General features: G+C 35.9%; 1 protein-coding gene across 1 annotated transcript; it reads right to left on the bottom strand.

Moving 5' to 3' along the window:
* Nucleotides 1–14,335: 14,335 nt before the first annotated feature.
* LOC149844082 (plant/protein) lies at nt 14,336–23,153 on the bottom strand. The gene is made up of 2 exons (XM_090002045.1): nt 22,857–23,153; nt 14,336–14,805 (listed from the first exon to the last, which is right to left on the bottom strand). Exons 1-2 carry the CDS (start codon nt 23,127–23,129, stop codon nt 14,536–14,538), a joined length of 543 nt encoding a protein of 180 aa, XP_089858171.1. The 5' UTR covers nt 23,130–23,153; the 3' UTR covers nt 14,336–14,535.
* Between the last annotated feature and the right edge of the window lie 242 nt (nt 23,154–23,395).

Genomic DNA, 23,395 nt, shown 5'->3' with positions numbered 1-23,395 from the left:
AAGCCCACGACAGCCAAAGGATAGCCATGGTCAACGGTCAAGCAGTGACCCAGCCAGAATATATTGGGTAGTGCAGTGCACCAACTTCCATTCATCAGCACCAACAGACTTGCAGATATGGTGCACCTCGTTTACTCTCACACATTTGGCCTTAATATTAAACTATTAACTAGTGTTATCAGTATCGGTGAGTATCAGCATGAATCGGCCGATATGCATCCAGAAAATCGATATGATACTGACCTGAATCGGGTTTTTTAATAAATGTAAAAAATAGCTTAAAATTAATTTTTAAATATTATTTTAATGGCTTTAACACGTGTCACGTTTTGATTAACATGTAATATTTTTTGGCCGATTCAGAATGATTCACTTGAGAATCAGTAGCGGCCAATTCACCTGAATCGTTGGCCAAACCATGCAGGTCCGATTCCGATACTGACAACATTGCTACTAACAGTAAGATTCTCCTTTACTAAAAAATACATAATATTATGCATATTTAAGCTAACAAAATATTGGGGGACACGGCTCATTAGGGCTCTGCCTTGCTGGTGCAAAATTTGTGGATATGGGATGACCACTGTTCAAAACCCATGAGAGGCATCCTTTGCTGCAAGGTCAAAGATGAACTTTACCATTGGAGGCATCCCTTTGTACTCATTGGTGTGTAAGGGAGACCTCAATGGTTTTACTAGCCAAAAATATAAAGGGGCACTAAGGTTTTGCCTGATAAGGGCGTAGGGATGCATGTTAAGGTCTAGACCAAACCTTTTGAAATGGCGAATATCAAGGGCATTATCAGCAAACCCCTTGTGGTAAAAATTAAAAAACACCACGACCCAAGGGGTTTGGCATAGTGGGATGGGGCCTAGACCGTTTGACTAGCAGTCTAGGTTCAAATCACATGGGCGTCAACCCTTGCGTAAGCCGAAGCTTGGCGACTCCATGGAGTCGAAGGGTAAACCCTAGTTTTAAGTTGACATGGACAGAGACCCTAAATACGTAGCCTGAACCAGCGGCTAGGTCTAAGTCTGGAGAGGTTTCTCCGAGTAAAAAAAACACTAGACACTAGGAATGAAAGAGCTTGATACCGAGGGTGCTGCTCTCTTATCACAAGGCCGAAGCCAAAGGTAGATGGGATAAGGCATGTGATGAGATGATGATGTTGGAAATATTATGTCTCGTGGGGCCCCCTCCTCTGGTATATATATACCAGTCATACCAATCTCGCATTATTAATTTTACCACAGTTGCATTCATGGTGTATCATATGTATATTTGGGAACTTAACTCCTCAACCCTCTGTACACTGACACCTCTCTGTTAGGTAGCACCTCCATCTAAGGCTACAAGTATATACCTAAAACAATTTCTAACACTCCACTTGACAAGAAACATAGATGCCACAGGATGCTACCCTACCTAACACAAAGGAGACCAATGCTACAAAGACTCTCTCTCTCTCTCTCTCTCTCTCTCTCTCTCTCTCTCTCTCTCTCTCTGTGTGTGTGTGTGTGTGTGTGTGTGTGCGCACACGCGCACTAGAAGGTGTTGTCTATGAATGTATACCCGATAGTGTAGGTAGTATCAATGAGATAAAACTCATATTTGCAAGCTGTAGTGATCCAATTTTGACACCATAAATGTGTTCAGCATGGTTGACTTGTTAGGATCAACCCCGTTGGATTATGTTGGATTATATTTTTTAATAAAAAGTATATGTTTTAGCCATGAAAATTTAGTGCATTTATGACCATCAAATTTTGAGTCACCAGAACAAACTATAAGCAGACCAGATTCTAAAAGCCGATCACATGAAGGAGAGCATGTCTATCACATTGTAGAGTTAGATTCATTTATGAGTGTAGACACCCCAATTTTGATCAAATAATTTTTTGAAAAATCTCTCTTTGAAAACAAGGTATTTTCGGCAATTTTTAAGTCAAAATTAGGTTCAACTATATTCTTGTTTTTAAAAAAATATCTTTTAAGGGTTTTAATCAAAAGATGAATTAAACTAGTGAGTCATAGCTTTCAAATGAGACAAAAATTAGGTTGATCCGACATTGGAGTAAAGAGTTATGACAAAAACAAGGTGACTTGTATGCCTAAAATCTTGTTTTTAGGTAACCCCACATTAACTCGTCGAAGTTATCGTAAGAGGGCTACCTAAGCCCACGGTGAATTCACCTTATTTTCATTTTTAATTTATTTAATATGTGTTTGTCTCTAATTTTGTATATTTATCTTTGTTTCATGCCTTTTCGAATGTTGTTGGTACCCCACACCATTAACCCCACATTTTTTTAGGTCTTGGATACGAGATACAAGTCACCTTGCAAGCCATGACCCAGTCATTAAGGATTTCGAGTCTTTGATGCGGCTCATCCCCGCTCAATGGAAGAGGAAAGGTGTGCAACTTGAAGAGCGGACTCTGCATCTCTCTTTGTTTTCAAAATCTGAATCCATTTTCTAATTTACCCAATTTTTCCTTTTAAAAATTTGGGGATCCACACAATAAGCAAATAAGATATTGCTTATTCCAATTTATTGATATTTTATCAATGTTTGCATCAAAGATAGTATATATTTGTTATAATTGGTTGCATCTACAATCCAGTTGAAATCTCATGATTCAGTCATTTTTACCCTTGAGTCATGTTGTTTCTACGAAAAACAAATTTTTTATTAAAAAATAATTGCATTGGGACAGATGTCACTTCCTTTATAAGTAATAAGTGGCATAACACATTGCAAAAGTCTCCCTATTTTTTGATCCATTTCTTTATAGAGCCTTTTTAAAAATGGAACCAAGAGGGGGTAAAAAAATCCACTTCTTTTTAGTATGGAACAAGGCACCTTGATGTCAACAATCGTCAATTTTTGAATCATAGAGGAAACATGTGCACAAGTTGGGTTTCGACAATTCAAAAGTTGGTTACTAAAAAGAACATGCAAATCTTTTTTTTTTAATAGGCAAGCTGGGGTTAGGTAGAACCCCACCAGTTATACAATTGTGCCATTGGGAATTAAACTTGCAATGTCCCAACACCAGGTGACGTGCACTAACTGCATCTACAGGAAAAGCAGAATCCTAGTTGATAAGAACATGTAGATCATATGTACAATATTATATGTAACAAAAAAAGGACTTTGCTCTCTCTCTCTCTCTCTCTCTCTCTATATATATATATATATATATATATATATATATGATCAATTCTTACCAACTAGGATCAATTATTATATGATCAATTCTTGGTGTAAATGTGAAAGCTACAAAAATGTCATAAAAATTAGTTTTAAAATACCATTTAAAATCATTGTGGGTTGTTTTTGAAATTTTATTTGAGGTTGTTTGTAAATATTCAAAAGCCTTTGTAGTCTCATCTTCTATTTATCTTTTAGTGTGGTCTTGTTGACTTTGTTGTCCTTTTTATAAGCCTTGTTTCATTCGTATAATTTTAACTTAGCTAAATTAGTTTTGGGGACTTGTATCAAACTATTTGATAAGCTAAACAAGTTTAGTTCTATATTAAAGCGCGAGATGAATTCAAGTGGGTTTATATAGGCTAGGTTAGGTTTTGAGGGCAAGACCCTATGGAGGCTAGTCAATTGCATTTGCATTTACCTTTGTCTTTGCCTTTGCCTTTGCCTTTGCCTATGTTTAGGTCTAGGCCTTGGTAAAAGTTTTTGGACACACATGAGCTACTACCACTGCAGTTTTATTCGGTTTGTACGACCTTTTGAAACATAAATGCCTACGCTAAGGAAACACTTGATAAGCTTTGAATTTGACAAAATACCAAGATGTATGAACGCTATCTCTCTACTATGGATAACAAACAATGTTCCCAGTAACCCAATGCAAAAAGCATAATTGAATAATATAAAGAAATAAGAGAGTTAGAAAGAAAACAAGAAGTTGAGTTTGATGAAGTTTGTTCCATTCATGTGACCTTTTATAATAGAGCAGGGGCAAACATGTCAACAATCACACCATTCAATACACATCCTTTGAAAGTAATATGTAGTGTTTAAATTTGAATGGTCTCAATGATCAATCCCTTCAAATGATCAAACTCATCCAACCAACAAGGCAATCTTAACCATTCCCATAACCCTTAAAAAGAGTCATAACCCTTGGACCCATTTGACCTCCAACAAGCTTGTTGTATCCCTAAGGTAGCCGTCATAATCTCTTGCACCATTGTGGGGGACAAAAACTACCTTCAAGAATGCAACTAATGTAACACATCTCTTGTCAGCCTCACCATTGGGAATTGAATCTATACAATTTCATCATTTTTATACATAGTTTTACTATAGTTTAAAGTAGCTTTTGAATATGACTATCACTATCTTCTTAAGACATATCAACCATGAAGTTGGGAAGTTGGATCGGTTTGATGGCACCAATCTTAAGCATTGGCAACAAAAGCTCTTATTTAGATTGATGTATTTGGAGATTATATATGTGCTGAAAGATCCATGCTTGATGGTGCTTACCACTCCAACTCGTCCTCTTAATGCCAAAGCCAATGGAGTGAATGCAATCTCGCCTCTATCATTTGCATTAATTGAATCATCAAAGAAGTGATACCATGATAACTATCTATATTGTGATACCAAGAATTGAAGAAGAGAACAAAATCATGATAAGAAAAAGGATATGGGAGAACAAATCTCTAAGGTTAACCTATACAATATGCTTAAGCATGCCTATTCCAATCATCCTAATAAGTCTAAGAGAAACCTTAAGTTCAAGAAAGACAAATTAAAAGGTGAACTATGCTATGCTTGTAGCAAAAGAGGGCACATAGCTAAAAGTTACTTCTATCGCAAAAAAAATGAAAATAGTGCCAAGTTACAAGAAGAAAAGTTTGTTGACATGATCTTCGAAGTTAACAAGGTAGGAGAGAAAAATGGGTGGTGGGTGGTTTCTAGATTCACTAAGCATGTTTCTAACAATAGAGATGTATTCATGATATATGAATCGATAGAAGACCATAAATTGTATATGAAAAAATCATCTTTCGCAAATGTGGTTGAAAAAAGGAGTGTGGACTTGCACTTCACCTTCGAGAACATCTTCACTTTAAGAAATGTGTATCATACACCATATGCTTGAAAAAATTGGTTTTTTTAATTCTTATTGAATAAGAATGACTTTAAACTTATATTTGAGTCCGATCGATTTATACTTCAAGAATAAGAAATTTGTAGGCAAAGGATATGCTACCAATAGAATATTTAAACTTAATGTCATGGATGAAAATAATTATTTGACTTATATGATGTGTGCTAATCTGTTTTTATGGCATGATACATTAAGGACATGTGCATTATGGTTTCATTAGTAAACTAGTGAAAGATGATTTATTACTTGGTAATATTAATGATTTTAATAATGAAAAATGTCAAATATGTGTTCAATCTATATTTGCTAAACACCATTTCCCAAGGCCATCAATATATAATGCACTTTTATATATTGTTCATAATGACATGATCTTAAGAATAAACAATCTTGTGGAGATAATTCTTATTTTATTACTTTTATAGACTACTTATCTAGATATACATATGTATATTTAATAAAAAAAAGATAAAGCACTTGGCAAATTTATGGTCTTAAACAATCTCTTAAATAAGAAAATTATCAACTTTAAGAGTGATAGATGAAAAGAATATACTTCTAATGACTTTATAGAATTTTGTTATAGTCATGGTATAATTCAACAAAGAGCCACACGTAGTACACTCAAACAAAATGAAATAGCATAATATAAAAATAGAACATTTATGAAATTAGTTAATGCTTTGATTCTTAATTTAGAGGCACCATTTGATTTATGAGGGAAAGCTCTTTTAATGAAATGTTACATATTAAATATAATTTCTGATTCAAGAATCAAACCTTCACCCTATAAATGGTAAAAAAATAAAAATAAAAACCTAACTTTAGTTATTTTGGAGTAGATAATTTAAGACCTAAATTGAGACCTAAGTTTATTAAAAGTGTATTTTTGGGATATGCTTTTAAGAGCAAAGCATATATGCTTTTAATTTATAGACAAACACAATTTATGAAACCTAGATTTTTTTGAGAATGTCATGTCTTACAAAACTATAATAAATAGCATACCAAGTGTTAATAATGATATTGCTTCTACTTTAGATAACACAAATGTAACCAATGAAAAGCATGTGAAACCTATAAGAAGTAAGAGAACTAAGGTTGAAAAAAGTTTTGGACATGATTTGTTTACATGCTTAATTGAATATGATCCAATAACTTATCAAGAAACTATGTCATTATGATGCATCCTTTTGAAAAGAAATTGTTAATGATGAAATAGAATTTATAATACATAATAATATATAAAAATTAGTTGATTTACCTCCTACAACTAAACATATAGGTTGTAAATGAACTTTTAAGAAGAAAATGAGATCATATGGAATTATTGAGAAAATTAAAGGAAGATTGGTTGCAAAAGGATATAAACAAAAAAAGGCATAGACTTTTTTGATACATATGCACCGGTAACTGCATCACAAAAATTAGTTTGTTAATTTTTTTTGCTTTAATATATCATTTAGAAATTCACAAAAATGGATGTTAAAACAACTTTTCTAAATGGTGAAATTAGATGAAGAAATTTATATGAAACAACCAAAAGGATTTATACTTAGAGAACAATATAAAGTGTGTAAATTAACTAAATCTTTGTATGGACTTAAATGAGCTCCTAAGTAAAGACATGAGAAATTTAATAGAGTTTACTTGCTAATGGTTTTGTAGTTAGTGATGCTGATAATTGTGTTTACATTAAGCTGCATAATGGTTATGGTGTTATCATTTATCTTTATGTGGAAGACATGTTCATATTTGGTTCTAGCATGAAGCATATTGAAAACACAAAATTTTTTGTCTTCTAATTTTGACCTGAAAGACATGAGTATTGTAGATATGATTCTAGGAATTAGACTTATTAAAATTAATAATAAATTTATTTTATTTTAATATTATTATATAAAAAATATTATTAAAAAATACAATCATTATGATTGCAAATATGTGACTACACTCTATGATACTAATGTCAAATTAGAGCCTAATAAAGGTAGGTGTGTTTCTCAATTATAATATACTAACATTGGTAAGTTGTTGTATGTTATGAATTGTATTAGACTTGACATTGCATATATTATGTGTAAGTTACTCATTATCCAAGAGTAGTGTGTTGAAATGCAATATTTAGAGTTCTTAAATATCTAAAAAGAATAATAGATTATGGAATTCACTTTAGTGATTTTCATATGTATTGAAATGATTTATTGATTCTACTTGGCTTGTAGCTCTTAATAAATCTAAATCCACTAGTGGAGGTGCTTTGCACGGGGGTCTAAAAAGTAAACATGTATTTTACATTTCAGCATGAAGGCAAAATTCATTGTTTTGGCAGCGACATGTAAAGAAGTCAATTGACTTAGAAACTTATTAATGAATACTTCATTACTTAAAAAAACTCTACCTACAATATGTATATATTGTGATTGTCAACTGACAATATTAAAGTCATAAAGTGAGGCTTATGATGAAAAATCATGACATATTAATTTTAGAAATAACATGCCTAGGTTCAAGGGCTAGTCAAGAACAAGATTTCTTCTTCTCTCCCCCTTCCTCCACATTTTCTTTTTCTTCTCCTCTCTTTTTGTTTCGCTTTCTCTCACCATGCCTTATCTTCTTCTCCCCCTTCACCTCTTCTTCTTCTTCTTCTCTCTTTGTGTCTATCTTTCTCTCTCTTCCTTCCTCCGCTTCTTCTTCTTCTCTCTTTGTCCCGATCTCACTCCCCATTTTTTTGCCTCTTCTTCTTCCTCTTCTCCTCTCTTTGTCTCTCCTCCTTAAACTTGTATTGAATATTTTGGTGGACTTGACTATTTTGTTTTTACTATTTGGGTTGATTTTGTTATATATCAGGTTTACTATACTTGATGATAGTGATATCTTATACTTAAGCATTTGTTGATCAACTTTATTTTAAGAATTCATATTTATGTTTAAATTGCATAGCTTTTGTTGATATTGGCAATTGTTTGCTTGTTTATTCAATTCTTTTTAATTTTTGGGCAAGCGGCTATGCTTCATGCTAGAGGTATTTTGTATTTTGTGTATTTGTTGATTAATTTTATATTTGATACATCTTTGTTGTTGGTTTTAATAATATTTGGGGCAGGTTTTGTAATATAACATGTTTACTATGCCTGACGATAGCACTTCATGAATTTGTTGTTTATTAATTTTATATTAGATACATGTTCATTGTTAGTTTTAGCACTTTATTTTAAGAATTTAGTTTTTTTTTTAAATTATTTGGTATTTGTTGATAGTTTTTTCCTTTGCTTATTCAATTGTTTTTAATATTTGGGTAGGTTTTGTAATGCTTGATATGTTTTTTATCTTTTACCTACTAGTGATTGATTTTACCTTGCATACATGTTTGTTACTAATTTTAACAGTTTATTTGCATATTTTTTATATTTTTTAATTAAAGTACCACCTAGTCCCACCTAATCTCTCACTAGTCTTTTTGGGAGTCCACTGACTAGGCATCGCCTAGCGCTTTTGACTACATAGGTCATGTGTAGCCCAAGTTGCTCATACAAATGGTTCAGTCTTTTAATTGTACTCGGCAGTACAAAGTCCTAAAAGAAACATGGTATGTTTGGAGAGTGTCTTCTGATGATATATATGTTATTAATAGTGTGTTTTTCTTTTAAATTTCTACATGAAATCTTTAGAGTTTAGATTTCTAACCCTCATAGCTCCTTCTTGCCTATAGTAACCTGCCTTTTATGGTGTGGGTGACTGAGCCTGTGATCTCTTGAATTCCAATTAGTTGTTCACCTCAATAAATTTATATATTTTGATAAGTTGAGGATTTCATCTCAGGAAGCAAAATATATCTTCACCTGTAAATCTGTTGGGGTAAGCGCAACTTGTTTCAAGGATCTGACAGTCAAAGTCTGAAGATTATTTTGCCCTATTTATTTTTTCAAGAGAGTCTGACCTTGAAGTTTTTTTCCCTCGAGGAGAGCTTTTGTTAGAATCTGTAGGAAAAAGTTCACGAGAAGTCGCGCCGCAACAAAAGAAGAGTGAAAAAAACATGTCTTTAAAAAATAGTGAAAATTTGAAGACAGGTTATGGGAATTATGGCATCTTATTTGTTTTAAATGATGACAATGGAGATACTTTTTCTAGTTGATTACTGTAAAGATTTTTTTTAAGATCCTTGTAACTGTTTATGGAAACAACTTCAGAGTGTTGATGTGAAAAATGTTCTTTGGTACAAGTGGATGGTCCTCTTCTGTGTAGTCAGAAGCATTGGGTGGTTTTATGTGTCATCGAGATTCTACTGAGAGTTGTTCTTCTGGTAGAAACTTGTTATGGGATTTGTATTCTTTGTGTTCTATGGAAGGGTTCAGTCAAAACTACAAGCCTTGAAAACTCTTTTGTTAATGAATTGGTTGAATTTGACCGTTTAAAGTTTTAAATTGAGGGACATAGGGTTTGAAACCCACAGGATGCTATTCCATATGAAAGTGTTGTAAGATCGATGCGACAAGCACTAGAGGGGGGGGTGAATAGTGCTTTTAATCTTCATCTTTGAAATTTGAAGGAATTTGAATACTGCAAAGCAATCACACACAAAGAACACAATTTTTTTATCTTGCTTCGGTCTTCCAGACCTACATCCAGTAGTTCCCAAGCAAAACTCGCTTGAGATTTCCACTATCACACTTGTGTCACCACAAGATCAAACAGACCAAAACTGCTCCCACTTTCAGCAACAACCTTGTTGAAAGCAAACTTCTCCTTTAAACCAAGGAGACTCTGTCTTTTTACAAAAAAATTAAAATAACCAACTTACAATCAACCTACGAGCTTTTCTTATGAATGCAAATGGAGTGAAATAGACTTCTAAGGTTGCTAAAATACTCAGCTCATAATTTCACTAAATCACAGAAAGAATTAGAGTGAAAAACTAGAGTGAAAATACTTAGTGAGTGAGAAAACGAATACTTGAATGAATATGAGTGAAAAATAAAGAATTTGATCTTTCAAATCAATGTAATTTGATTCAATTCAATCATTTTAAGTGTAGATCACACTCTTATTTATAGATGAAGAATTCTATACGTTGGTGGTATGAAAGGGTGTCAAAACAGTCAATTTTGAATGGTCCAATTGTTTAAAAAACTGAAAAGACGCACCTTATAAAAGTTTTAGAAAATGGCTATATTAGTCGACTAGAATAGTTATATGTCGACTGAAATCAAATATTAGCAGACTGATAGTTAAATTCAGTCGGCTACTGTGTCTAGCCAAACAGATTTAAATTCTGGTTTTTGAAACTTAGTCGACTAAAAAAAATGTTGTCGACTAATGAAAATCATCAGTAGACTGAAAAAAAAAACTTTCAGTCGACTCCTGCTAAATTTTTCAGAAATTGAACTTTATGGCCAGTCGACTAATCTGAAAGTTGACGTTTTGCTTTAAAAAACTAATGCAAAAAATTGATCGACTGATGAGTCTATTGGTCTACTGATAAACCTAAAAATGTAGTTAAAGAGCTTTCTAAAATGATTTTCGTCAATGGTTCTTTTAGAAAAGTTTTTCTTAAGTATTTTTAGGTGAAACGCAAGTAAGATATGCAATCAAAGTAAGGTTCTTACAAGAATCTAAGACTTTTAAAGAGATTTACATTTGCACACTTGTCTTCACAGATTCTTTGCATCTTTCTTCATTGCCTTAGTTGAAATTCAGTTGTTCCAGTTGTTCATCATCAAAATCTTGTACTTGAATTATCGTATATAACTTCCTTGTCTTAACACCACAACTTAGAGAGAGATGGTTTCATTATGTTCAATTCTACCATTTATAACTAAATTTTATCTCAATATAAAAACGGTCAAATTTAAAGAGAAGCGTTATTGTATATATCTAGCGCTTTCGTTGGGTTCGGTTGGTGTCAACACTAGTCCGCCCATATAACTTACAATGGGGTCCAGGTTCGAGTATTTGTTGGGTCAGACCAAAGTTACTGAAAGTTGCTTCCTGAAAACTTGCTTTAAAAGCGCGATACTCCTAGCTTTTGAAACTTTATGAGAATCTCGATTCTCTCACACTTCTCCTATGCTTTCCACATGCTTCATCTATTTTTTTTTATATGTTATCTCACTCTAATTTTCATATTTTTTATGTGTTTCTTCTCACGCTTCTTACTCACTTTCATGTGCTTTTTTTCAAGTTGTTAGTCAACATTTTTATATTTTATTAAAAATTTATTTCTTACATTAAAAAAATCATAAAATTTAATAATAGTAACTTTTATTTTAGTTTTTATTTGTGTTTCATTCTTGCTTTCTCGCTTATAGCTTTAGCTTTCCGCTTTCGGTTTTTTACTTTCGCTTCTTAGTTTGGCAACCTTGGGTCATTCATAATGAAAAACACATCTAACCATATATGTGTTTCAAATTCCCAAACCTAAACCCTGCTCTGTTTATCGGCAGGTCGAGTCGGTGTCAAGTATGGTTGGCTTAGTGGATTTAAAGGATGGGGATCAGGTGCAATGTGTGCAGCTGCACGTGACCTGCCTTCCATCTTTTGTTGGGCTCCACAGCTGACAGACTGTTCCCAGAGATGGGGTCCCTCAGGGGTAGCAGAACACTCAAAGTGTGCAATGTGATTGCACCCGATCTGCCATCGATTTAAAGTTACCCATATGTATATTTTTTCAACTACGTTATGTGGTGGGCAACATTATGTATCATGTGAAAGATGTTGGGAGTTCGAGTATCATCGGTGTTCTTTTACCTTTTACATTAAATGATGAGATGTATTATGTACTTGTTTGGATCGGCTATCCAAGTTGATGGACCTTTCACCGGATCAGATATCTGACCAGAGTCCCTTATAAGCAGTGTGACAAATATCGCGAGATTTATGAAAATAAGAAATTGCCTGAAAGTTTAAAACGGCAATTTCTCACGAGATTTACAAAATATCGCAGGATTTATGAAAAAACATAAATACCGCAATTTAAACACGATATTTATGTTTTAAACAGCTATTTACCACAAAAAATCATGTATTTTTATTTTTAAATATTTTTTATTAATATTTTATTATAAAAATATATTTTATATATTTTAATTGATTTTTTTATTGCCAAGATTTTGCCAAAAAATGCAAGATTTATGGATTTTTTTCAATTTCTCGCAAGTTTTTGAAAAGCAAAAAATTGGCAATAAAAACATTTGGCACTATGCTTATAAGCTTCACATATCCGGTTCCAAACCCGGGTGAATTCGATTCAGCAATCTCAAACCCGCTTATTCTTTTATGGGGTCCGGGTCTGACCTCCAAAACCAAGGCTGTGATTTACATAAGCTTTTTTTGTTAAAAGGGAAAAAAATAAAAATAAAAAACGTGAACATATAGATGAGCCTTATCAGGTTACATCACAATAGCAACAATGTTGATGTTTTCAGCCCTGGCCTAGCCCTTAGACAGGCCAGACAGATAGGTTATGGTGTGTGTTTAGACCCAGATGTGCTCACTAAGCTTCCTTATATTGTTGAGCTTGCTTCACGTCTCACAGAGGCTGGTTTTTGTCCGATCAAGCATGAGGTCCAATGCAACCCAATAAGCTTATGGATCCACTTGAGTGTTGTCCGAGCCCTAACGAGTTAAACACTGATATGCTTACTGAATCTAAGGATGGATCTAAGTTAGGCCAACCTGAGCTTAAAACTTTCAACCTGCTTTCCTTTAAAAATTGTCTTGGCCAATTTGCAGTGTAAATTTGTGTCAAAAGGCTCAAGACCTATATCACAAGGACACTACACATAAGCAGACTCGGTATATATATGAGACATGGATCCGCAAATCTTTTAAACACTAGGGCACGAAGGTATAAAATTTGTATTTTGTTAATCGATAAAAAATAAATTTTTTGATATTTAAATATATACAAATTTTATTATTATTACAAACATAAAAAAAAATATCAATAGTATTAGAATATTGTGAAACATGTCGTGGTGATGCGTTACATAGGGCGTCCATGTGATGTGTCATGTCCCCCTGACATAGGTCAAAACCCAAGTTAAGCCATGGATAGAGCCAGAAAATCAACTGGGTTGAGATCAAGAGTCATTTTCTCAAAGAAGAACGTTAGGTCTAGGATGCAAATGCACCCTTAAATTGATGTTGAGATGTATATCATAGTCCCCAGTCAGGTAAAGACAGTGTCCCAACACTTATAGAAGGTCAAGGGTAGGGATGGCAGTGGACCGGGGCGGGGCGGGGGACAAGGTCTCCATCCCCGCCCCATCTCAACATTCTAATCCCCACCCCCGTCCCCGTCCCCGTTTGTCGGCGACGACGCTGCTCCGACGATGCAAGGCTACAGACCGGGAAAGAAAAGAGGGAGGAGATGGCACCACAAAGGAGGCTCACGGCAGTGGCACAAGGCAGCGGCAGAGATGAAAGGAGGGAGAGATCGTGTCGGCCAACGGTGGTCGGTGTCGGCAAACGGTGGTCGTCGACGACAAACGGTGGTCGGCGACAGCCCGACGGCTCCAGGGTTAGGAAATTAGGGAAGGGAGTTAGGGTTAGTAAACATGTAGAAAAATATAAAGGGTTGGGGGCGGGGATGGGGCGGGGCCGGGACGGGGATGGGCCGGGGGCGGGGCGGGGGAACGTGCCAGTCCATCCCCGCCTCCACCCCCGAACGGGGATGGATTTTAACCTTTGTCCCCGTTTCATACCCTCCATCCCCGGTCCAAACGGGGCGAGGCGGGGCGGGGCCCCGCTTTCCCCCGGTCCACTGCCATCCCTAGTCAAGGGCAGTGTTGATCTTGTAAAGGGACACACAATCCCCATGAGTTGCACCAATAGATAGGCGGAAGAGATTGGTGGAGAATTTGATCCCATCTTAAATTGCATCACAGAAGACAATCCTATATACAATAAAAGCTGATACCATCTGCACAAGCACTTCTAGTAGCCACTGGTTGAAAATCTAAGTGCAACCTGCGTGCAAATCATTTGTTTGTGCATAGGTGCTTCTCGAAAGCATCCGTGTATGCACACACACACACACACACACACACACACACACACACACACGTAATGTACAAGGAACGCATGATGAATCATGTGGATGCACATGTAAGTCCGCACTCGTGCATCACTGCAACACATTGATATGCATCACATATTTGTGTTGATCCTGTGCTCAGAACCAGTTGATCCTGGATAAGAAATGGTCTTTGATTGGTCCATCAGTAATTTCATTTGTTTTGAAATATGAACAGCAGCATGGAAATAACAAAATTAAAGAAAAAGTAGAATAGTACATTAATAGGTGGACATGAACTTAAAATTCAGAAGCTATGATACAAATCATGAAGTAGGTACCTCCAATCATCTCATTCTCCATTTACCGTAACCATCTACTGATGCTTCATCAGTTCTATCCGTTGGCTAATGAGATTGATAGCTGCATTTGCAGATGAGAAAGCTCCATGGAAGCTCTCCTGGAAAGAAATGAGCTCAAGATCTCTTGCCATCTGAAGCAAAATCTCCCCTAGTTCGGTTTGTTTTTCCATAAGAGAATTATGGTACGAGCGCGCAGCACATCTGCTTATTTCCACGTTTGCAGCCTCAGGACAGTATTCATCATCCAGCCATTTGTGCAAAGTTACTCTAAGCCACTCAGATTCCTTCAGATTTCTTTTAAAAGGTTAATTAGCCATATTTCAAGTAGAAAGCTAGCGGCAAAAGCATCAGTTAGATGTTTGTACAAATTGCAAAATATAGACTACAGATCATGCAGAACTGAACATATCCATATTGTGTATTAGAAATACAGAGCAAAGTTTCAGTTAAATCAGTTAAAGAAGTGATACATTCCATTCTGTTGGACAACATCCATAAAACTTAAAGACTAAGAGATCTGGTGTATTTCTGTAACTTCACATATTGTACACTAAATCAACATGATGTTAAATTATGTATATATAAATATATATATATATATATATATAAGTATATATATACATATATGTATATATATACATATTTCTTTTTTTGTTTTTTGTTTTCTTATTTCTCCAAATACCCAATAGGGGTATTTTGGTAAATCCCCATGTAAACTCTCCCCTTTTCCTTTTCTCTCCCTTTTTTACTTTTTCTTTTCTTTTTTTCTTTTTTTCTTTTTTTCTTTTTTTCTTTTTTTCTTTTTGTAAGACCACAAGGGGGCCCACTCATCATGTCGTTGGGGCCCCAACGGTCATATTTATGACCGTTGGGGCTCCCAACAACTAGATGGGAGCCCCCTTGTGGTCCCTTTTTCTTTTTTTCTTTTTTTCTTTTGCTTTTTGTAAGACCACAAGGGGCCCACTCATCATGTCGTTGGGGCCCCAACGGTCATATTTATGACCGTTGGGGCTCCCAACAACTAGATGGGAGCCCCCTTGTGGTCCCTTCTTCTTGGCCTCCTCCTCTATAAATAGAGGAGGCTTTCTCTTGTATGGTATTGGGTTTTTCACCCTCTTTTTTCTTTCTTCAATAATATCCAACTTATGACTTTAAGTCATTTTTCCTTTAGTTGGTTTTTTGTATACACTTTTAGTGTTTGTGTTCTTGGCTCTTGAGATCACTCTTAAAGAGTGGTTTGCTTTATCGGTGCTTCCGCCCCTCTTCATTACATGGCATCAAAGCAAGGTTGGTGATCGGGCTTCTCTTTTTTGGTATCTTGGGACGTGTCTCTCAAGCTTTTGAAAAAAGGAAGACTATTCAGCACCTATGGAACGTGATTCTAAAGTTGAGCTTTCTTTTAAGCTCAATGGATCCAATTACCTTATCTGGGCCTCCGCTATGAAAAAACATCTAAGAGGTAAGAAACTTTGGGGTTTTGTTATGGGAACTACTCCCGAACCCTCTCTTGTTCACACTAAAATTGAAAATGGGGTTGAAAAAGCTTTAGATGGCAATGAGCGCATCAAAGCTATCAATGACCATCAATCCAAAGTTGAGAATTGGGAAAGTAACCATGCCAAAATTTTGGCATGGTTTATGAACAATGTGGACCTCAAAAATTGTGCAAACATTGCAAAATTTAGAAGAGTCAATGAGGCATGGTTCTTTCTTAAGGGTATGTATATCCAAAATGATCTAGCTAGACAATTTTTTTGTCAAGAAAAAATCCGTTCCACTAGACAAGCGGATATGAGTGTCCGAGACTACTTTAGCTCTTTGACCCCTCTTTGGGATGAGCTTGTTCTTCTTGATCCCAAATGGGTGGCTCCGGAAGATATTGAGTTGAGAAGAGAACAAATTGAAAATGAGCATTTTTTCCAATTTCTCCATGGTCTTCGACCGGAATTTGAACAAGTTAGGGCATCTCTTCTCCATAGAAGTAAAGCCTTACCCATTAAAGACGCCATTGCCGAAGTATGCCAAGAAGAAACTCGACTTGGCCTAAGTATTAAGAGTGATGAAGTTTTGGCCGTTACTAGGCCCGGATCAAATGTAAAAGCATATAGACCTCCTCACTTTAACAAAAATAATGGATATAGAAAGGGAGTGATTTGTCACTATTGTAATGAACCGGGACACATTAAACCGGTTTGCCCAAAGCTTAAGGGGAAAGTGGCCACGGTTGGAGAAAATTCTCCAAAGAAGGAAGAAGAAAGTGTCAAAGAGGGAGATATCAAAGAAACTCTTAATCATATCTCTGAAGTTCTCCAACACCTTCTCAAGACTTCTTCATCTTCAACATCCGGAGCCGCCATCGCCTATTCTTCATCACCTCTAGGTATGTGGATACTAGACTCCGGTGCTTCTTTTCATATGACATCTCATAAAAACTCTCTTTCTAATGTTTTTTCCGAACCCATATCTTCTTATGTTTCAACGGCCGATGGGACATCTTTAAAAATTGAAAGTATTGGAACACTTGATTTTAAAACTTCTCAACCCTTTTTCGTTCCTAAAGTAAGAGTCGTTCCAAAAATTAATCTAAATCTTTTTTCCGTTTCCCAAATCACCGATCATGGATGCCAAGTCTCTTTCTCACCTAAAGATTGCACCGTGCAGGATCTCCAGTCAGGGAAGCTGATTGGGCAAGACCATAGAAGGGGTGATCTCTATTTTATGGACTTTTTGACTCTTTCACCAAAGTCATTTTGCAATCTTATAAAGGACAAAAGTATTGGAATTTGGCATGAGAGACTTGGTCATCCAAATTTTGTAAAGATGTCTCTTTTTCCTTTTTTGAACAATACTTGTAAAGACAAACACATGACTTGTAAAGATTGCATTTTTGAGAAATCTAAAGCTATTTCATTTCCTCAAAGAAATTATTTCACCACTCGGCCTTTTGAACTTGTTCATTCCGACGTATGGGGACCTTCCCCTATTTTATCCAAAGGAGGATTTTCGTACTATGTGGTCTTTATTGATGACTTCACTCGATTTACATGGATTTACTTCTTAAGTCGCAAATCTGAAGTTTTCTCCTTCTTTAAAGAATTCCATGCAATGGTTAAAAATCAATTTTTAGGAAATCTATCAATTCTTAGATCCGACTCGGGAGGCGAATACATGTTAAATGAATTTCAAATCTATTTGAAAGAAAATGGAATTTGCCATCAACGTTCTTGTCCAAACACTCCGCAACAAAATGGTCTTGCGGAAAGAAAACATAGACACATAATAGAAACCACAAGAACTTTATTAATCTCAAAAAATATTCCAAAATCTTTTTGGGCCGAAGCGGTTCTAACCTCAACATATCTTATCAATAGAACCCCTTCATCTTCTTTGAAAAATCTTTCTCCATTTGAGAAACTTTACAATATGTCTCCCGATTATAAAAAGTAAGAATTTTCGGATGTAAATGCTTTGTTCTAACTCACAAAAATGATAAACTTTCTTTTAGGGCAATTGAATGTATTTTCTTAGGATATGGCGAAAAACAAAAAGGTTATCGATGTTTTGACATATTAAAAAACAAACTTTATATTTCAAAAGATGTCACATTCCTAGAAGAAGAAAATGGTTTTTCGCATAAACCAAATGAAAATATTGATTATTCTTTTTTATTTGATTTGTTACCTCAAGAAAACATCATAGATGATCATGTTGAATCTAGTGAATCTCTCATAGAGGATCATTTTGAACCTCCAAATGATGACCAAAATTTGGAAGAAAATATACCAAGGCAAACGCAAGTCTACTCTAGAAGAAATGAAAGTAATCCTCCTTGTGCCCTTGAAAAATTCTCTCAAAATGAGTCGATTGAAGAATCCTCTCAAAGAAGATCAAATCGTATTTCTAAAATACCAAATAGATTTGTATCTTATGATTCTTTTTCTCCAAATTTTCGAGCATGTCTGCTAGCTCTTCACTCAATTCATGAACCGACTCATTATAATGATGCTAAACAATATGCTCATTGGAATGAAGCAATGGAACTGGAACTTAATGCACTTAAAAGGGCACAAACTTGAGAAATCATTGATCCACCAAATGGCAAGAAACCCATTGGATGTAGATGGGTTTTTAAAGTAAAAACTAAGAGTAATGGCTCTTTAGAAAGATATAAGGCTAGGTTAGTGGCCAAAGGATATGCCCAAGAGTATGGGGTAGATTATGATGAAACTTTTGCCCCTGTTGCTCGAATGACTAGTGTTCGAGCTCTTATTGCAATAGCCTCTATTAAAAAATGGTCAATTTTTCAACTTGATGTCAAAAATGCCTTTTTAAATGGAAATTTAAATGAAGAAGTTTATATGGAACCACCTCTGGGTATGAATTTAAATGGTAAAATTTTAAGATTAAAAAAGACCTTATATGGACTTAAGCAAGCTCCTAAGGCTTGGTATGACATGTTTAGTAATGTATTAATCAATTTAGGATTTACTTCTTGCTATAGTGACACTGCTCTTTTTGTTAAGAAGACAGGTGATTTCATTGTTATTCTTCTGTTATATGTTGATGATATGATAATTACTGAGAGTGACAAAAAAAGGGTAAATGATGTGAAGTCTATGTTAAAAGAAACTTTTGATATGTCTGACCTTGGATTCTTGAGATATTTTTTAGGAATTGAAGTGACTTACTCCTCGCGAGGATACATTCTATCTCAAATGAAATTAGCAGCAGACATTTGTACCAAGTCAGGAATATCTGATGAAAAGAAAGTTGAGACTCCCGAAGTTATCAATGCAAAACTGAGACTTGAGGATGGTGTCCAACCCCCTATCGTCAATTAATTGGATCTCTCACCTATTTATCCATCACCCGTCCAGATATAGCTCATGCGGTTCATGCTGCAAGCCAGTTTCAGCATGCACCTACTTCAGTTCATATGGCGGCCGTAATGAGAATTGTGCGATACATCAAAAATATCATCTCCAAGGGACTCTTCTTATCCTCTTCCTCATCTCTTGAATTAACTGTTTTTACTGATGCTGACTGAGGAGGAAATCCCAATGATCGTATCTCAACTACTGGTCTTTGCATTTTTTTAGGTGAATCTCTCATTTCGTGGAGATGCAAGAAGCAGCAAAAGGTCTCACTATCATCCACTGAAGCTGAATATCGGGCCATGGCAATGACAACAATGAAAATAGTATGCCTCAGAAGTCTCCTTGGTGACATGGGCGTCCTCATTTCCTCTCCCACCAAGCTCTGCTGTGATAACAAAAGTGCGATCTACATTGCAAGCAATCATACTTTTCACGAGCGGACCAAGCATATCGAAATGGATTGTCATTATGTTCGAGACGAATACCTCAGAGGAACTATCACATTACCATACGTTACTTCAGAATATGAACTGGCTGACTTCTTCACCAAAGCGCTCCCAACTCCACGATTTATGTTTCTTCTTAGCAAACTTTCGGTCTTCTCCCCGTAAAGTTTGAGGGGGCATGTTAAATTATGTATATAAATATATATATATATATATATACATATACTTATATATATACATACGTATATATATAAGTATATATATACATATATGTATATATATACATATTTCTTTTTTTGTTTTTTGTTTTCTTATTTCTCCAAATACCCAATAGGGGTATTTTGGTAAATCCCCATGTAAACTCTCCCCTTTTCTTTTTCTCTCCCTTTTTTACTTTTTCTTTTTTCTTTTTCTTTTTTTCTTTTGCTTTTTCTAAGACCACAAGGGGGCCCACTCATCTTGTCGTTGGGGCTCCCAACAACTAGATGGGAGCCCCCTTGTGGTCCCTTCTTCTTGGCCTCCTCCTCTATAAATAGAGGAGGCTTTCTCTTGTATGGTATTAGGTTTTTCACCCTCTTCTTTCTTTCTTCAATAATATCCAACTTATGACTTTAAGTCATTTTTCCTTTAGTTGGTTTTTTGTATACACTTTTAGTGTTTGTGTTCTTGGCTCTTGAGATCACTCTTAAAGAGTGGTTTGCTTTATCGGTGCTTCCGCCCCTCTTCATTACACATGGAACCCTATTATTTGCCATGCATTAAATTTTTCCTCACTGAGAGGATGCACTTCTATGTAATGAATAAATGGCAAGAGTCACTAATCATCTTTCACTGTTATACTTGTTTCCTGCATCAAGTAATACTTCGCTGCAAAGAACCAGCACACAGATCACTCAGCTCATAATGTTTTGGTGCAATCATCAAATGTAATATCTGGAACTTAGAATGGTAGCATCAGCATCCTAATACAACTGATGCTCCCACCTAGGTCCATAATTAAAATAGCCACAAGAAACACTCCCAGTTCCATTCCCAAGAGTGTCCTAAGACTATCATAAACCTACCTTGACCTGAACCAAAAGAAGAGCTAAGTTGCAAGGTTTCCTGCACTCAACAGACTGAATGAGCCACTAAAGGCCCATGCAAAGCCAGTCCATGGTGAATAGGAAACTTTAAATTTTGATTGAGAAAACAAATAATTCTTGAGAGTTGGGCAGGAAATTGATTGTGCATAAGTTTTAAATGGTTCAACTGACTGTACCCCAGAAAAGAAAGAAGATAACTAATTTACTGAAGCCCAGCTTCTTTCCTCATGATGTATCAAACGCTTCTAAGGGGGATTGAAGTCAAATGGATAAAATTGACCATCCTTCACACAAGAAACATCAACTTTTCAATAAGCACATTGTAGCTCATCACTTCCATCAAACTGTTAAATGAATATAGAGGTAAGAGTTTTGTATCCCAGTCATCTTATAAAAGTGTGTTCACCAAGTAACACCCATTGCACAGAGCAAAGCTTGTCAACTGGCAGTTCTGATGCAAGAAATGAGATACTTCTCGTACAATCTTTTAGCTTAAAAGAGAAAAGCGAGCAATACGAAAACAAATACTGTTGTGGACCAAAATGCTAGATTTCTTCAAGTCCTGCCAGTAGAGTTTCTTATTGTCATTCCAGTAGTTTACTTCTACATTGTTAGTTAAAACACAGTTATTTCTAACACTGAATATGAATCCTTTCCAAGCAAAATTCTAGCTAGTACTCGACAAAAATTAGTTACTCGTAAATTTACCAATTGTTATGATCGTTAAACTAAATATACCAGGTTAGGTATCTAAAAATCTGGAAGCACATATGCCGCTTCTTTGATAATGTAGGCAAACTCTACCAAACGATCTGCTTTAAGCTTAGTCTAAAAGGCTAATTAAGAGTTGGAGGGAACCCATTCAACATACTGCTGCTAACATTTGTAATGGAAGGAATTGGGTCATATCTAATGCTTCTTACAAGATGCTTACAAGTGATTCACTTGTGCTATTAAAGAAAGAATAATCAATCTTCAAGGAAAACACGGTAGAATATACTCTCATCTGTTCATCACTTTGCATTTATTCCATTGGAAAAGAACTACGGTAACGATGGGTCATATATAGATAAGATTGAACAGTTCAGAATGTCACCAAGTTGACGGCTATGTCACACAGATACTCCATTTTGACTGCTGTTCTGTATCCCTTTATATACAAGTCATACTGGAAACTTCATAAAAATGGCATCCGCAGCCGTATCCATGTGACATAGGTTGACGAGACGTCATAAGTTTGAAACTCATGGGTGGCATCCCTTACCGCAAGGTCGAAGCTGGGTGTACTCCCTGGTGGGCAGGAGGGACCTCAAGGGTTTTACCAATCTGAGGCCCTCAAAGACCGGATAAGGCGCAAAGAGACCCCACATAGATGCCAGATGCCCTTGGGGTTGGACTATCCCAAAAAAAGATTGAACAGTTCACAGTTGCTTTGGAACAGCCTTGATCCTTTAGAATAGATTTCCCTGTAATAGGGTCATCCACTCTACATACTTTAATAAAATGCTGGCTGACAATGAAATAGATGCCGAAACATGAATCTCGGATAGATAAAACATCTAAAGTAAAACAAAGTAATGGAACCCACAAGGAATCAATCATGAGTGCATAAACCTCCAATCTAAACATCACTAGCACGCCAAGCAGAGTCAATTCAGTCTCCACATACAAAATAGTTACTGCCCATTAAAAGAAAATTTGCTATTTAGCCTTCTATCCAAAATTATGCTAATTCTAACTGCCACCCGGAAAAAACCAAATCACCCCCAACTAAATCTAGCTACTTGGGAGATTCCTTGAATCATGGAAAGCAAGAAAACAAACACTAACAAAACCAAATAGGGAATGGAAAAACAGAAACCAATCTGGATTATCACACAGAAATGAGATAAATAGGGCCTTCTGGAATAAGATTTTCAGAGTTTACCTCCAGTGCCTTGGAGGGTAACAACCAATCTGATGGAATCCTTAGCTCCTCAACAAAGGCATCATCCTTATGCTCTGCATTATCATGGTTGCTGGCTTGGAGGCAAAATTGGCGAGAGGGAAGGGCCTTCCTTTTGAGGTGGTGGTGTTGTAGGGTTGTCCCCACAAGGGGAAATCTTAGGGAGAGTGCCACCGTACAAGGTGGTGTTCTTGGTGCACCACCCAAGTGAGACAGAAGGCAAGAATTGGGCAGCACAAGGGAGTACTCTGCCATTATTGGTGGATTCCTCTCCCTTCGATTCTGGTATGTATATTTTTATGCCTGAGAGAGGAATCACGTGGTGCCTACATCATCCTTGCCCAATGCATCTCAACCGTCCATGAGGGTCTCCTATTGATGGGTCGGGTCTGTCCTGGTCACCTAGCTCCGAGCCTTCTTATTGGGACCTTTGAATTGGATCAGATAATCTGGTGATGTAATGGATGGGATGTAAACAGGTTGGACTCAGCGTCAGATCTAGGCATTACTGAACATGGCTT

Source organism: Nuphar pumila, chromosome 3 (assembly GCF_984573655.1).
Source record: "Nuphar pumila chromosome 3, dmNupPumi1.hap1.1, whole genome shotgun sequence".
Classification (NCBI taxonomy): Eukaryota; Viridiplantae; Streptophyta; class Magnoliopsida; order Nymphaeales; family Nymphaeaceae; genus Nuphar; species Nuphar pumila.
The sequence above is the reverse complement of the archived record's forward strand: the minus strand, read 5'-3'. Positions and strand labels throughout refer to the sequence as shown.

Coding starts and splice junctions, on each gene's coding strand:
- LOC149844082 (XM_090002045.1), bottom strand. CDS start 23,129: ATGGCAGAGTACTCCCTTGTGCTGCCCAATTCTTGCCTTCTGTCTCAC. Junction 14,806..22,856: donor TACCCTCCAAGGCACTGGAG/GTAAACTCTGAA, acceptor AGAAATCTGAAG/GAATCTGAGTGGCTTAGAGT.